The following is a 16,748-nucleotide window of genomic DNA, read 5'->3' as shown; positions in this document are numbered from 1 at the left end:
GAATTCTTGGGATTTTTTTTGGAATTTTTTTGGAATTTTTTTGGAATTTTTTTGGAATTTTTTTGAGAATTATTTAGGAATTTTTTGGGCAATTTTTTGGGAATTCTGTGGGAATTCTTGGGGAATTATTTGGGAATTTCCAAGGAATTCTTGGGAATTCTTGGGGAATTTTTTGGGAATTCTTCAGGAAATTTTTGGGGATTTTTGGGAATTTTTTGGGAATTTTTTGGGGGAATTCTTTGGGATTTACTGACAATTATTTGGGAATTCTGTGGGAATTCCCTGGAAATTCCTGGGAATTCTTGGGGGATTCTTTGGGAATTATTTGGGAATTTTCTGAGAATTATTTGGGAATTATTGGGGAATTTTTTTGGGAATTCTTTGGGAATTTTTGCAGAATTCTTTGGAATTTCTTTGGGAATTCTTTGGGAATGATTTGGGAATTGTTGAGAATTATTTGGGAATTCTTTGGTGAATTCCTTGGAAATTCCTGGGAATTCTTTGGGAATTCTGTGAGAGCTCTTTGGGAATTTTTTGGGAATTTTTTGAGTATTATTTGGGAATTCTTTGGGAATTCTTTGGAATTTCTTTGGGAATTCTGTGGGAATTATTGGGAATTATTTGGGAATTATTTCAGAATTTTTTGAGAATTATTTGGGAATTCTTTGGGAATTTTTGGGAATTTTTTGGAATTTTTTAGGGAATTTTTTTGGAATTCTTTGGTGAATTCCTTGGAAATTCCTGGGAATTCTTTGGGAATTCTGTGAGAGCTTTTTGGGAATTTTTTTGGAAATTTTTTGGGAATTTTTTTGAGAATTATTTGGGAATTTTTGGGAATTCCTTGGGAATTCTTTGGAAATTCTGTGGGAATTTTTGCAGAATTCTTTGGGAATTTTGGGGGGAATTCTTTGGGAATTCTGTGGGAATTTTTGGGAATTTTTGGGAATTTTTTGGAATTTGTTTGGGAATTCTGTGGGAATTCTTGGGGAAATATTTGGGAATTCTTTGGGAATTTTTGCAGAATTCTTTGGAATTTCTTTGGGAATTCTTTGGGAATGATTTGGGAATTGTTGAGAATTATTTGGGAATTCTTTGGTGAATTCCTTGGAAATTCCTGGGAATTCTTTGGGAATTCTGTGAGAGCTCTTTGGGAATTTTTTGGGAATTTTTGGGGAATTTTTTTGAGAATTATTTGGGATTTTTTTGGGAATATCTTGGGAATTCTTTGGAAATTATTTGGGAATTTTTGCAGAATTCTTTGGGAATTTTTGGGGGAATTCTTTGGGAATTCTGTGGGAATTTTTGGGAATTTTTTGGAATTTTTTGGAATTTGTTTGGGAATTCTTTGGGAATTCTTGGGAATTCTTGGGAAATTATTTGGGAATTCTTTGGGAATTTTTGCAGAATTATTTGGAATTTTTTTGGGGAATTCCTTGGGAATTCTTGTGAATTTTTGGGAATTTTTGGGGAATTTTTTGGGAATTCTTTGGTGACTTCCTTGGAAATTCCTGGAAATTCTTTGGGAATTCTGGGTGAACTCTTTGGGAATTCTTGGGATTTTTTTTGGAATTTTTTTTGAATTTTATTGGAATTTTTTTGAGAATTATTTGGGAATTTTGGGGGGAATTTTTTGGGAATTCTGTGGGAATTCTTGGGGAATTATTTGGGAATTTCCAAGGAATTCTTGGGAATTCTTGGGGAATTTTTTGGGAATTCTTCAGGAAATTTTTGGGGATTTTGGGGAATTTTTTGGGAATTTTTTTGGGGAATTATTTGGGATTTACTGACAATTATTTGGGAATTCTGTGGGAATTCCCTGGAAATTCCTGGGAATTCTTGGGGGATTCTTTGGGAATTATTTGGGAATTATTTGGGAATTTTCTGAGAATTATTTGGGAATTATTGGGGAATTTTTTTGGGAATTCTTTGGGAATTTTTGCAGAATTCTTTGGAATTTCTTTGGGAATTCTTTGGGAATTATTTGGGAATTTTTTGGGAATTTTTTGGAATTTTTTGGAATTTCTTTGAGAATTCTGTGGGAATTCTTGGGAAAATATTTGGGAATTATTTGGGAATTTTTTTTGAATTCTTTGGAATTTTTTGGGGAATTTTTTTGGAATTCTTTGGTGAATTCCTTGGAAATTCCTGGGAATTCTTTGGGAATTCTGTGAGAGCTCTTTGGGAATTTTTTGGGAATTTTTGGGGAATTTTTTGAGAATTATTTGGGAATTCTTTGGGAATTCTGTGGGAATTATTGGGAATTATTGGGGAATTTTTTGGGAATTCTTCAGGAAGTCCTTGGGAGTTTTTGGGGAATATTTTGGGAATCCTTGGGGAATTTTTTGGGAATTCTTTGGGAAATTCCTTGGCATTTACTGGGAATTCTTGGGGGATTCTTTGGGAATTCTGTGGGAATTCTTCAGGAAATCTTTGGGAATTTTGGGGGAATTATTTGGGATTTACTGAGAATTCTATGGGAATTCCTTGGGAATTCCCTGGAAATTCCTGGGAATTCTTGGGGAATTTTTTGGGAATTTTTTTGGGAATTTTTTGGGAATTTTTTTGGGAATTCTTGGGGATTTTTTTTGGGAATTCTGGGAATTCTCTGGGCCCGGGGTGGGGGAGGGGCGCCTTCCCAAGGATTTCAGGGAATTGCCGGGAAAGGAAAATTCGCAGCCAGTTCATGAATATTAATGAGATGTTTATTAATATTAACGAGCGGTTAATGAATATTAATTAGTGATCAGAAAAGAAATCGGGTTTTAATTATTAATTAATGATTATTCCATGAAAACTTTTGGGATTCTCCCGGGAAAAGCCGGGAATGGGCTCGGGGAGCCGATCCAAGCCCAAATCCGGCAGAAAATTCCCAGAAAAAAAAAAAAAAAATCCCGGAATTTTTCCGAGGTTTCCAGGTGGGAAACGGAAATTCCCAAAGGGAAAAAATTCCTAAAAGGGGGAAAATTCCAAAGGGGAAAATTCCTAAAAAGGGGAAATTTCCAAAGGGAAAAAATTCCTAAAAAGGGGAAATTTCCAAAGGGAAAAAATTCCTAAAAAGGGGAAATTTCCAAAGGGAAAAAATTCCCAAAGGGGAAAAAATTCCAAAGAGGGAAAATTCCAAAGGGAAAAATTCCCAAAGGGGAAAATTCCTAAAAAGGGGGAAAATTCCAGAGGGAAAAATTCCCAAAAAGGGGAAAATTCCAAAGGGAAAAATTCCTAAAAAGGGGAAAATTCCAAAGGAAATTCCAAAGGGGGAAATTCCAGAGGGAAAAAAATTCCAAAGAGGGAAAATTCCTAAAAAAGGGTAAAATTCCAAAGGAGAAAATTCCTAAAAGGGGGAAAATTCCAAAGGGGAAAAAATCCCAAAGGGAAAAATTCGTAAAAAGGGGAAATTTCCTAAAAAGGGGGAAAATTCCAGAGGGAAAAATTCCAAAAAAGGGGAAAATTCCAAAGGGAAAAATTCCCAAAGGGAAAGAAATTCCAAAGGGAAAAAATTCCTAAAAAGGGGGATAATTCCCAAAAAGGGGAAATTTCCTAAAAAGGGGGAAAATTCCAGAGGGAAAAATTCCAAAGGGAAAAAAATTCCAGAGGGAAAAATTCCCAAAAAGGGGAAAATTCCAAAGGGAAAAATTCCTAAAGGGAAAAATTCCTAAAGGGAAAAATTCCAAAGGAAATTCCAAAGGGGGAAATTCCCGCTCAAAGCTTGGAATTCCCGGGAAAAGGAGGATCCGGGGGGAGCTGCTCCAGCCATTCCAGAAGGATCCGGTTCACCTCGGCCGGCCTGCGGGGAGAGAGGGGCGGAATTCCGGGAATTCCTGGGAATGGGGAGCCGGAATTCTGGGAATTCCTGGGAATGGGGGAGCCGGAATTCTGGAAATTCCTGGGAATGGGGAATCCAGGAATTCCAGGAATTCCTGGGAATGGGGAATCCAGAATTCCTGGGAACGGGGAGACGGAATTCCTGGGAATGGGGAGTCAGAATTCCGGGAATTCCTGGGAATGGGGAGCCGGAATTCCTGGGAATTCCTGGGAATGGGGAATCCAGAATTCCTGGGAATGGGGAGCCGGAATTCCGGGAATTCCTGGGAATGGGGAGCTGGAATTCCTGGGAATTCCTGGGAATGGGGAATCCAGAATTCCTGGGAATTCCTGGGAATGGGGAGCCGGAATTCCCGGGAATTCCTGGGAATGGGGAATCCGGAATTCTGGGAATTCCTGGGAATGGGGAGCCGGAATTCCCGGGAATTCCTGGGAATGGGGAATCCAGGAATTCTGGGAATGGGGAATCCAGAATTCTGGGAATTCCTGGGAATGGGGAGCCGGAATTCCTGGGAATTCCTGGGAATGGGGAATCCAGAATTCCTGGGAATGGGGAGCCGGAATTCACAGGAATGGGGGGAGATCCCGATTTTTGGGGGGGGAATGGGGGAGCCGGAATTCCTGGGAATTCCTGGGAATGGGGAGCCGGAGTTCCCAGAATTCCTGGGAATGGGTGACCAGAATTCCTGGGAATTCTTTGGAATGGGGAGCCGGGATTCCCAGAATTCCTAGGAATGTGAGAACTGGAATTCCTGGGAATGGGGAGCAGGAATTCCCAGGAATGGCGAGCTGGAGTTCCCGGAATTCTTGGGAATGTGGAATCCAGAATTCCATGAAATGTGGGAACTGGAATTCCTGGGAATGTGGAATCCAGAATTCCAGGGAATGTGGGAACCGGAATTCCTGGGAACCGGGAGCCAGAATTCTGGGAATTCTCGGGAATGGAGAGCTGGAATTCCAGGGAATGTGGGAACCGGAATTCCTGGGAATGGGGAGCCGGAATTCCCGGGAATTCCTGGGAATGGGGAACCGGAATTCCTGGGAATTCCTGGGAATGGGGAGCCGGAATTCCCGGGAATTCCTGGGAATGGGGAATTCCCACCTCTCCAGCTGGGTCCAGTGGCCGCAGTCCTGGATGTGCCTCCGCTGGAGCCGCGGCACCTGGAATCCATCGGGAATCCATCGGGAATCCATCGGGAATCCATCGGGAATCCCAGGAATCCATCGGGAATCCATCGGGAATCCATCGGGAATCCAGGGAATCCAGCAGGAATCCATTGGGAATCCCAGGAATCCATCGGGAATCCATCAGGAATCCCGGGAATCCATCGGGAATCCATCGGGAATCCATCGGGAATCCATCGGGAATCCATTGGGAATCCAGCGGGAATCCCGGGAATCCATCGGGAATCCATCAGGAATCCCGAGAATCCATCGGGAATCCATCAGGAATCCATCAGGAATCCCGGGAATCCATCAGGAATCCATCAGGAATCCATCGGGAATCCATCGGGAATCCATCGGGAATCCCAGGAATCCATCGGGAATCCCGGGAATCCATCGGGAATCCATCGGGAATCCATCGGGAATCCCGGGAATCCATCAGGAATCCCAGGAATCCATCGGGAATCCATCGGGAATCCCGGGAATCCATTGGGAATCCATTGGGAATCCATCGGGAATCCATCGGGAATCCCGGGAATCCATCGGGAATCCATCAGGAATCCCAGGAATCCATCGGGAATCCATCGGGAATCCCAGGAATCCATCGGGAATCCATCGGGAATCCATCAGGAATCCATCAGGAATCCCAGGAATCCATCGGGAATCCATCGGGAATCCAACGGGAATCCATCGGGAATCCCAGGAATCCATCAGGAATCCAGGGAATCCACCGGGAATCCATCGGGAATCCATCGGGAATCCATCAGGAATCCATCAGGAATCCCGGGAATCCATCAGGAATCCCGGGAATCCATCGGGAATCCATCGGGAATCCATCGGGAATCCCAGGAATCCATCGGGAATCCAGCGGGAATCCCGGGAATCCATCGGGAATCCATCGGGAATCCATCGGGAATCCCGGGAATCCATCGGGAATCCATCGGGAATCCATCGGGAATCCCGGGAATCCATCGGGAATCCAGCGGGAATCCCAGGAATCCATTGGGAATCCCGGGAATCCATCGGGAATCCCGGGAATCCACCGGGAATCCATCGGGAATCCCGGGAATCCACCGGGAATCCAGCGCTCCCCAGAATTCCCGGATTTTTCCCAGATTTTTTTTCCCCGGATTTTTTTTTTCCCAGATTTTTTTTCCCAGATTTATTTCCCAGAATTCCCAGATTTATTTCCCAAATTTTCCCCCGAACTCCCAAATTTTCCTCAGATTTTTCCCAGAATTCCCAGATTTTTCCCAGAATTCCCAGATTTTTTTTTCCCTGAACTCCCAATTTTTCCTCTGATTTTTCCCAGATTTTTTTCCCAGATTTTTTCCCAGATTTCCCCCAGAATTCCCAGGTTTTTCCCAGATCTTCCCTGAGTTCCCAAATTTTTCCCAGATTTCTCGCAGATTTTTTTCCCAGATTTTTTCCCCAATTTTCCCAGATTTTTCCCAGATTTTCTTCCCAGATTATTTTCCCAGACTTTCCCAGAATTCCCAGATTTCCCCCTGATTTTCTAAGAATTCCCAGATTTTTCCCAGAACTCCACGATTTTTCCCAGAATTCCTGGTTTTTCCCCAGATTTCCCCAGAATTCCCAGATTTTCCCCAAAACTCCCAGATTTCCCCCACATTTTTCTCAGAATTCCCGATTTTTCCCCAGATTTCCCCAGAATTCCCATTTTTTTCCCCTAAAATCTCAAATTTTTCCCAGATTTTTTTCCTGGATTTTTTTTCCCAGATTTTCCCAGAATTCCCGAATTTTTCCCAGATTTCTCCCAGATTTTTTCCCCAATTTTCCCAGATTTTCCCAGAATTCCCAGATTTTTTTCCCGGTTTTTTTTCCCAGATTTGTTCCCAATTTTCCCAGAATTCCCAGATTTCCCCCCAAACTCCCAGATTTTCCCCTCGATTTTCTAGGAATTCCCAGAACCCCATGACTTTTCCCAGAATTCCTGGATTTTCCCCAGATTTCCCCAGAATTCCCAGATTTTTTCCTCTGGATTTTTCCCCAGACATTTCCCCCCAGAATTCCCATTTTTCCCCCCAGAATTCCCATTTCCACCCCAGAATTCCCATTTTTCCTCCCAATTCCCCTTTCTCCCCTTGGAATTCCCGGATTTCCCTCCAGAATTCCCATTTTTCCCCTGGAATTCCCATTTTGTCCCACAATTCCCATTTTTTTCCCCCAAGATTTCTCATTTCCCCCCTAAATTCCCATTTTTCCCCCCAGAATTCCCATTTTCCCCTCCCAGAATTCCCATTTTCCCCTGGAATTCCCATTTCCCCCCCAGAATTCCCATTTTCCCCCCCAGAATTCCCATTTTTCCCTGCGGAATTCCCATTTACCCCTCCCAGAATTCCCATTTTCCCATCCCCCAGTTCCCATTTTTCCCCCCCAAATTCCCATTTTTCCCCCCAGAATTCCCATTTTTCCCCAAAATTCCCATTTCTCCCCCACAATTCCCATTTTTCCCCCCAAAATTCCCATTTCTCCCCCCAAATTCCCTTTTTCCCCTCCAGAATTCCCATTTTTCCCCTCCCAGAATTCCCATTTTTCCCTCCCAGAATTCCCATTTTCCCATCCCCCAGTTCCCATTTTCCCCCCAAAATTCCCATTTCTCCCCGCAGAATTCCCATTTTTCCCCCCAAAATTCCCATTTCTCCCCCCGAATTCCCATTTTTCCCTGGAATTCCCGTTTTCCCCTGCGGAATTCCCGTTTTTCCCCTCCCAGAATTCCCGTTTTTTCCCGGCGGAATTCCGGGAATTCCCGGCTCCCTCACCCATCTCTCCATGCCGTGGCTGAGGGCGGGCGCCAGCACCGGATCCTTCCCGGCCGTCACCAACAGCGCCGGGAGAGACGGCTGGGAACGGGAATAACGACACCGGGAATGACGGCGGGAACGACGGGAACAGCCGGAATGACACCGGGAATGACAACAGTGGGAATGGGAATGGGAATAACGACACCGGGAATGACGGCGGGAACGACGGGAATAACAACAGCCGGAATGACGACACCGGGAACGACGGCGGGAACGACGGGAACACCGGGAATGACACCGGGAATGACGACAGTGGGAACACCGGGAATAACAGCGGGAATGAGAATAAGAATAACACCAGGAATAACAACAGCTGGAATAACACCGGGAATAACAGCGGGAATAACAGCGGGAATAACGGGAACACTGGGAATAACACCAGGAATAACAGTGGGAATGGGAATGGGAATAACACCAGGAATAACAACAGTGGGAATAACGGGAACACCGGGAATAACAGTGGGAATAACAGCGGGAATAACTGGGAATAACAGGAACACCAGGAATGAAGACACTGGGAACACCGGGAATAACACCGGGAATAACACCGGGAATAACACCGGGAATAACACCGGGAATAACACCGGGAATAACAGCGGGAATAACACCGGGAATAACAGCGGGAATGAGAATGGGAATAACAGCGGGAATAGCAACAGCGGGAATAACAACGGGAATGGGAATAACACCAGGAATAACAACAGTGGGAATAACGGGAACACCAGGAATAACAGCGGGAATAACACCGGGAATAACAGCGGGAATAACAGTGGGAATAACGGGAACAGCGGGAATAACGACACTGGGAACACCGGGAATAACAGCGGGAATAACAGCGGGAATGGGAATGGGAATAACACCGGGAATAACAACAGCAGGAATAACGGGAACAGCGTAAATAACAGCGGGAATAACAGCGGGAATAACACCGGGAACACCGGGAACAGCAGCGGGAATAACACCGGGAATGAGAATGGGAATAACAGCGGGAATAATGGGAACACCAGGAATAACAGCACCAGCAATAATGGGAACAGCGGGAGTAATGACACCGGGAATACTGGGAAGAACACTGGGAATAACACTGGGAATAACACCCGGAACACCGGGAACATCACCGGGAATAACAGCGGGAATGAGAATGGGAATAACAGCGGGAACACCAGGAATAACAGCACCGGCAATAACGGGAACAGCGGGAATAATGACACCGGGAATACTGGGAATAACACCGGGAATAACACCAGTGGGATTAATGGGGAGAACAGTGGGAATAACACTGGGAACAGCGGGAATAACAGCACCGGGAATAACAACACCGGGAATAACAGCGGGAATAACGGGAACAGCGGGAATGATGGGAATAACAACAGCGGGAATGATGGGAATGGGAAGAGCGGGAATGACAAGAACAGGAATGAGAACACCGGGAATTAATGGCAGGGGGAATGAGAACAGCGGGAATGACAACGGGAACGGAAACAGCGGGAATAACACCGGGAATAACGGTGGGAATGAGAACGGGAAGAGCAGGAATAACGGGAACAGCGGGAACGAGAACACCGGGAATAACAGCTGGAATAACAGCGGGAACAGCACCGGGAATGACAACAGCGGGAATGACAACGGGAAAAACAACGGGAATGACGGGAACAGTGGGAATAACACTGGGAATAACAGCAACGGGAATAACAGTGGGAATAACACCGGGAATAACAGCGGGAATAACGGCGGGAACAACGGGAATGACAACAGCGGGAATGACACCGGGAAAACCAGCGGGAATACCGGTGGGAATAATGGGAATAACAATGGGAATAGTGGGAATGATGGGAATTGGGATGGGGATGGGAATAACGGGAACAATGGGAACGGGAATGGGAATGATGGGAACAATGGGAATAGTGGGAATAATGGGAACAATGGGAATAATGGGAATGGGGATGGGGATGGGAATGGGAATAATGGGAATAATGGGAACAATGGGAACAATGGGAACAATGGGAATAATGGGAACAATGGGAACAATGGGAATAATGGGAATAATGGGAATGGGGATGGGGGATCCCCGGTGGATCCCGAGGGGGAAAATGGGATTTGGGGGATCCCGAGGGAATCCAGCAGGGAACTGGGGGGATCCAGCAGGAAAGGAGGGAAACGGGGGATCCCCAGGGGATCCAGACGGGATCCGGGGTGGGGAAACGGGATCGGGATCGGGATCAGGACTGGGATCGGGATTGGAATTGGGATTGGGATCAGGATTGGGATTGGAATTGGGATAGAAAAAACAGGATCAGGGTCAGGATCAGGCTTGGGATTGGGATTGGGATCGGGATCAGGATCAGGACGGGAATCGGGATAAGGATGGGGATGGGGATTGGAATCGGGATTGGGACTGGGATTGGGATGAGGAGCGGGATCAGGATTGGGATCGGGATTGGAACTGGGATTAAGATCAGGATGAGAGTCAGGATCGGGATCGGGACAGGGATCAGAATAAGGATGGGGATCAGGATGGGGATTGGGACCGGGATCAGGATCAGGACTGGGATCAGGATCAGGTTTAGGATCAGGATTAGGATCAGGATCAGGATCCAGATGGGGACTGGAATCAGGACTGGGATTGGGATCAGAGTCAGGATCAGGCTCGGGATTGAGATCGGGATCAGGATCGGGACTGGGACGAGGATTGGGATCAGGATTGGGATCAGGACCAGGATTAGTGTCAGGATGGGGATTGGGACTGGGACTGGGATCAGGATCAGGATTGGGACCAGGATTGGAACCGGGATTAAGATCCAGATTAGGGTCAGGATCAGGATCAGGATTGGGATTGGGATCGGGATCAGGAATGGGATTAAGATCAGGATCAGGATCGGGATGGGGCTAAGGATCAGGATCAGGATCTGGATTGGGACCGGGATCACAATCAGGATCGGGATCAGGATCAGGTTTAGGATTGAGATTGGGATCGGGATCGGGATTGGGATCGGGATCAAGATCAGGATTGGGATTGGGATCAGGATCCGCATGGGGACTGGAATCAGGACTGGGATCAGGGATCAGGGTTGGGATCAGGTTCGGGATTGGGATCGGGATCAGGATCAGGACTGGGTTGAGGATTGGGATCAGGACCAGGATCAGGACCAGGATTGGGCTCGGGACTGGGACCGGGATCAGGATCAGGCTCAGGATTGGGATCAGGATCGGGATCAGGGTTGGGATCAGGGTCAGGACTGGGATCAGGGTCGGGATCAGGGTCAGGATCAGGATCAGGCTCAGGATCAGGGTCGGGATCAGGGTCAGGACTGGGATCAGGATCAGGATCAGGATCAGGATCAGGATCAGGATTAGGATCAGGATCGGGATCAGGACCGGGATCCGTTCCCACCTTGCGGTGTCGGGCGCGCAGGGCCCATTCCCAGTTGGCTCTGATGTTCCGGTACCAGTTCAGGGCACCCCTGGGAAAAACCAGAATGTGCCCGGAATTCCAGGGAACCCCGGGAATCCCAGGGAACCCCAGGAATTCCAGGGAACCCCGGGAATCCCAGAGAACCCCGGGAATCCCACGGAACCCCGGGAATCCCAGGGAACCCCAGGAGCTCTGGGGGGCTCGGGGGGCGGATCCCGGGATCCCACCTGAATCCCGATTTCCGGAATTGTTGGATGTAATATTCCAGCTCCGGAGGGGGCAGCAGGCGGCTGCCGGGGGGGTTTTCCGGGAATCCCACCAGGAGCCCCCCTGGGAGGAGAGGGATCCACCCGGAACGGTCCCCCCGACCCCCCTCGGGATCACCCAAATCCCTCGGGATCCACAAAATCCCTTGGGATCCCCCCCCAAATCCCTCAGGATCCACCCCCAAATCCCTCAGAATTCCCCAAAATCCCTCAGGATTCCCCCAAAACCCTGGGGATTCCCCTTCAGAATTCCCTTCAGAAATCCCTCGGGATCCCCCCCAAATCACTCGGGATTCCCAAAATACCTTGGAATTCCCAAAATCCTTCAGGATCTCCCAAATCCCTCGGATTTGGGATTCCCTAAAATCCCTCGGCATTCCCAAATTCCTTCAGGATCCCCCAAATCCCTCGGGATTCCCCTTCAGAATTCCCTCCAGAAATCCCTCGGGATCTCCCCCAAATCACTCGGGATTCCCAAAATACCTTGGAATTCCCAAAATCCCTCGGGATCCCCAAAATCCCTCGGGATCCCCCAAATCGCTCGGGATTCCCCTTCAGAAATCCCTCAGGATCTCTTCCGAATCCCTCAGCATTCCCAAAATACCTTGGAATTCCCAAAATTCCTCGGGATCCCCAAAATCCCTCGGGGTTCCCAAATCCCTCAGAATTCCCCAAATCCCTCAGGATTCCCCCAAATTCTTCCGGATCCCCCAAATCCCTCAGGATTCCCAAATCCCTCAGGATTCCCAAATCCCTCAGAATTCCCCAGAATCCCTCGGGGTTCCTAAATCCCTCAGCATCCCCAAAATCCCTCGGGATCCCCCCCAAAATCCCTCGGGATTCCCCTTCAGAATTCCCTCCAGAAATCCCTCGGGATCCCCCCCAAATCCCTCAGCATTCCCAAAATACCTCGGAATTCCCAAAATCCTTCAGGATCTCCCAAATCCCTCGGATTTGGGATTCCCTAAAATCCCTCGGCATTCCCAAATTCCCTCAGGATCCCCCAAATCGCTCAGGATTCCCCTTCAGAATTCCCTCCAGAAATCCCTCGGGATCTCCCCCAAATCACTCGGGATTCCCAAAATACCTTGGAATTCCCAAAATCCTTCAGGATCTCCCAAATCCCTCGGGATCCCCCCCAAAATCCCTCGGGATTCCCCTTCAGAATTCCCTTCAGAAATCCCTTGGGATCCCCCCCAAATCCCTCGGGGTTCCCAAATCCCTCAGAATTCCCAAAATCCCTGGGGATCCTCAAATCCCTCAGGATTCCCTAAAATCCCTCAGCATTCCCAAATTCCCTCAGGATCCCCCAAATCGCTCGGGATTCCCCTTCAGAAATCCCTCAGGATCTCTTCCGAATCCCTCAGCATTCCCAAAATACCTTGGAATTCCCAAAATCCCTCAGGATCCCCAGAATCCCTCAGGATCCCCCCCAAAATCCCTCGGGATTCCCCTTCAGAATTCCCTCCAGAAATCCCTCGGGATCTCCCCCAAATCCCTCGGGATCCCCAAAATCCCTTGGGATCCCCCCCAAAATCCCTCAGAATTCCCCAAAATCCCTCGGGGTTCCCAAATCCCTCAGAATTCCCCAAAATACCTTGGAATTCCCAAATTCCCTCGGGATCTCCCAAATCCCTTGGGATCCTCCCCAAAATCCCTTGGGATTCCCCTTCAGAATTCCCTTCAGAAATCCCTTGGGATCCCCCCAAATCACTCGGGATTTCCAAAATACCTCGGAATTCCCAAAATCCTTCAGGATCTCCCAAATCCCTTGGGATCCCCCCAGTCCCAAATCCCTCAGGATCCTCCCAATTCCCAACCCCCCCATTCCCAAATTGCCCCCCAAATCCCACCGGATCCCACCAGGGTCCCCCTATCCCCAAATCCCACTGGATCCCCCCATTCCCGGATCCCACCAGATCCCCCAGATCCCTCGGGAATCTCCCAATTCCCAAAGCCTCTGTTCCCAAATTCCCTCCAGATCCCTCCTGCATCCCCCGGGATCCCCCATTCCCAAATTCCCCCCAAATCCCAGGGGATCCCCCCCATTCCCAAATCCCCCCCAAATCCCAGGGGATCCCCCCCCCATTCCCAGATCCCCCAAATCCCTCAGGATTGTCCCCATTCCAAAATCCCACTGGATCCCCCCCAATCCCTCAGGATCCTCCCAATTCCCAAATCCCCCCATTCCCAAATCCCCCCCAGATCCCAGGGGATCCCCCATTCCCAAATCCCCCCAGATCCCCCCAGATCCCAGGGGATCCCCCATTCCCAAACCGCCCCAGATCCCCCCATCTCCAAACCCCGCTGGATCCCCCAAATCCCACCGGATTCCCCGGATCCTACAGGATCCTCCCAATTCCCAAATCCCACTGGATCCCCCCATTCCCAAATCCCCCCCGATCCCACTGGATCCCCCAAATCCCTCAGGATCCTCCCAATTCCCAAACCCCCCATTCCCAAATCCCCCCCAAATCCCAGGGGATCCCCCATTCCCAGATCCCCCCAGATCCCCCCATCTCCAAACCCCGCTGGATCCCCCAAATCCCACCGGATCCCCCAGATCCCAGGGGATCCTCCCAATTCCCAAACCCCCCTTCCCAAATTCCCCCAAATCCCCCCCCCCCAATCCCGGGGGATTCCCCCCATTCCCAAATCCCCCCAGATCCCAGGGGATCCCCCCATCCCAAAATCCCACCGGATCCCCCAAATCCTACAGGATCCTCCCAATTCCCAAATCCCACCGGATCCCTGGGGATCCTCCATTCCCAAATCCCACCGTATCCCCCAAAATATCTTGGGATCCTCCCACTTCCGAAACTCTCCATTCCCAAATTCCCCCCAGATCCCCCCTGGATCCCAGGGGATCCCCAATTCCCAAATCCCCCCAAATCCCTCGGGATCCCTCCCATTCCCAGACCCCCCCCCGCCCCGATCCCACTGGATCCCCCATTCCCAGGATCCCCCAAAATCCCTCGGGATCCTCCCAATTCCCAAACCCCCCCTTCCCAAATCCTCCCCCAAATCCCAGGGGATCCCCCCCATTCCCAGATCCCTCCCGGATCCCTCCCGGATCCCACCAGATCCCCCATTCTCAAGATCCACCCAGATCCCTTGGGATCCTCCCAATTCCCAATCCCCCATTCCCAAATTCCCCCAGATTCCCCCGGATCCCAGGGGATCCCCCAATTCCCGAGTCCCTCCCGGATCCCAGGGGATCCCCCCCCATTCCCAGATTCCCCCGGATCCCAGGGGATCCCCCCCCCCATTCCCAGATCCCTCCCGGATCCCAGGGGATCCCCCCCATTCCCGGGATTCCCCCGGATCCCAGGGGATCCCCCCCATTCCCGGGATCCCTCCCGGATCCCAGGGGATCCCCCCCCATTCCCGGATCCCTCCCGGATCCCAGGGGATCCCCCCCATTCCCGGGATTCCCCCGGATCCCAGAGGATCCCCCATTCCCAGATCCCTCCCGGATCCCAGGGGATCCCCCCCATTCCCGGCTCCCTCCCGGATCCCAGGGGATCCCCCCATTCCCAGGATCCCCCCGGATCCCAGGGGATCCCCCCCATTCCCGGGATTCCCCCGGATCCCAGGGGATCCCCCCCATTCCCAGATCCCTCCCGGATCCCAGGGGATCCCCCTCCATTCCCAGATCCCTCCCGGATCCCAGGGGATCCCCCCCCATTCCCAGATCCCTCCCGGATCCCAGGGGATCCCCCCCATTCCCGGGATTCCCCCGGATCCCAGAGGATCCCCCATTCCCGAATCCCTCCCGGATCCCAGGGGATCCCCCCCCATTCCCGGCTCCCTCCCGGATCCCAGGGGATCCCCCATTCCCAGATCCCTCCCGGATCCCAGGGGATCCCCCCATTCCCGGCTCCCTCCCGGATCCCAGGGGATCCCCCATTCCCAGATCCCTCCCGGATCCCAGGGGATCCCCCCCATTCCCAGATCCCTCCCGGATCCCAGGGGATCCCCCCCATTCCCAGATCCCTCCCGGATCCCAGGGGATCCCCTCCATTCCCGGGATCCCCCCTGACCCCGCAGGATTCCCGACCTCTCTCGCGGACCCTGCTGGTGTCGAGGCCTCCGGGCAGGCGATCCTGGGGGAGCAGCAGGGAGCGAACCTCGGGATCCACACGGAATCCCCAGGAATTCCGGGGCGACCCCGAGAGATTCCGGAGATCAACTCCAGGAATTCCCAGGGGGGAAAAAAAAACCCCCATGGGGAATCCGGGACGCTCCAAAACTCAGGGATCGCTCTGGAATTTTTGGATCCCGATCCCCATTGCAATCCCGATCCCAATCCTGAATCCCAATCTCAATCCCAATCCCAATCCCAAACCCAATCCTGATTCTGATCCCGATCCCGATCCCAATCCTGATCCCAATCTCAATCCCAATCCCGATCCCAATTCCGATCCTGATCCTGATCCCAATCCCAATCCTGATCCCGATTCCAAATCCCAATCCCAATCCCAATCCTGATCCCAATCCCAATCCCGAATCCTGATCTGATCCCGATCCCAATCCCAATCCCAATCCCGATCTGATCCCGATCCCGATCCTGATCCCAATCTGATCCCGATCCTGATCCTGATCCTGATCCCAACCCCAATCCCAACCCCAATCCCGATCCCGATCTGATCCCGATCCCGATCCCCAATCCCAATCCGATCCTGATCCTGATCCTGATCCTGATCCTGATCCCAACCCCAATCCCAACCCCAATCCCAATCCCGATCTGATCCCGATCCCGATCCCGATCCCCAATCCCAATCCGATCCTGATCCCAACCCCAATCCCAACCCCAATCCCAACCCCAATCCCGATCTGATCCCGATCCCCAATCCCAATCAAATCCTGATCCCAACCCCAATCCCAACCCCAATCCTGATCCTGATCTGATCCTGATCCCAACCCCAATCCCAATCCGATCCTGATCCCAATCCCAACCCCAATCCCGATCTGATCCCGATCCCGATCCCGATCCCCAATCCCAATCCGATCCCATCCCGATCCTGATCCCAACCCCAATCCCAACCCCAATCCCGATCTGATCCCGATCCCGATCCCAATCCCGGCGTCACCTCCCGGCTCGAGGAGCGGATCAGGATCTTCAGGGTCCTTCCCACGTCCTTTTCCAGCTCCGCCTCCGCCACTCCCTACGGAAAAATCCCAGAAAAAAAAACCGGGATCAGCCCAACCCCGGCACCGGATCCCAAAAAAAACCCCCGGGATCGAATCCGGGAATTCTCA

General features: G+C 50.4%; 1 protein-coding gene across 2 annotated transcripts in view; it reads right to left on the bottom strand.

The window, feature by feature from the left end:
- Positions 1-3,578: 3,578 nt before the first annotated feature.
- The window catches only part of EPHX2 (epoxide hydrolase 2), a 34,874-nt gene continuing 21,704 nt past the window's right edge, over positions 3,579-16,748 (bottom strand). For both annotated transcript variants that reach the window (XM_086875395.1, XM_086875396.1), the window contains 7 exons: positions 16,580-16,654; positions 15,547-15,592; positions 11,448-11,550; positions 11,200-11,269; positions 7,767-7,847; positions 4,922-4,980; positions 3,579-3,781 (listed from right to left, as the gene is read on the bottom strand). In XM_086875395.1, coding sequence (XP_086731521.1) covers positions 3,697-3,781; positions 4,922-4,980; positions 7,767-7,847; positions 11,200-11,269; positions 11,448-11,550; positions 15,547-15,592; positions 16,580-16,654 — 519 coding nt within the window. In that variant the 3' untranslated portion in view covers positions 3,579-3,696. The remainder of the gene's footprint in view (positions 3,782-4,921; positions 4,981-7,766; positions 7,848-11,199; positions 11,270-11,447; positions 11,551-15,546; positions 15,593-16,579; positions 16,655-16,748) is intronic.

This window comes from Cyanistes caeruleus, chromosome 2 (genome assembly GCF_971803275.1).
Source record: "Cyanistes caeruleus chromosome 2, bCyaCae1.hap1.1, whole genome shotgun sequence".
NCBI lineage: Eukaryota > Metazoa > Chordata > Aves > Passeriformes > Paridae > Cyanistes > Cyanistes caeruleus.
This window is presented reverse-complemented; position numbering and strand designations above follow the sequence as displayed.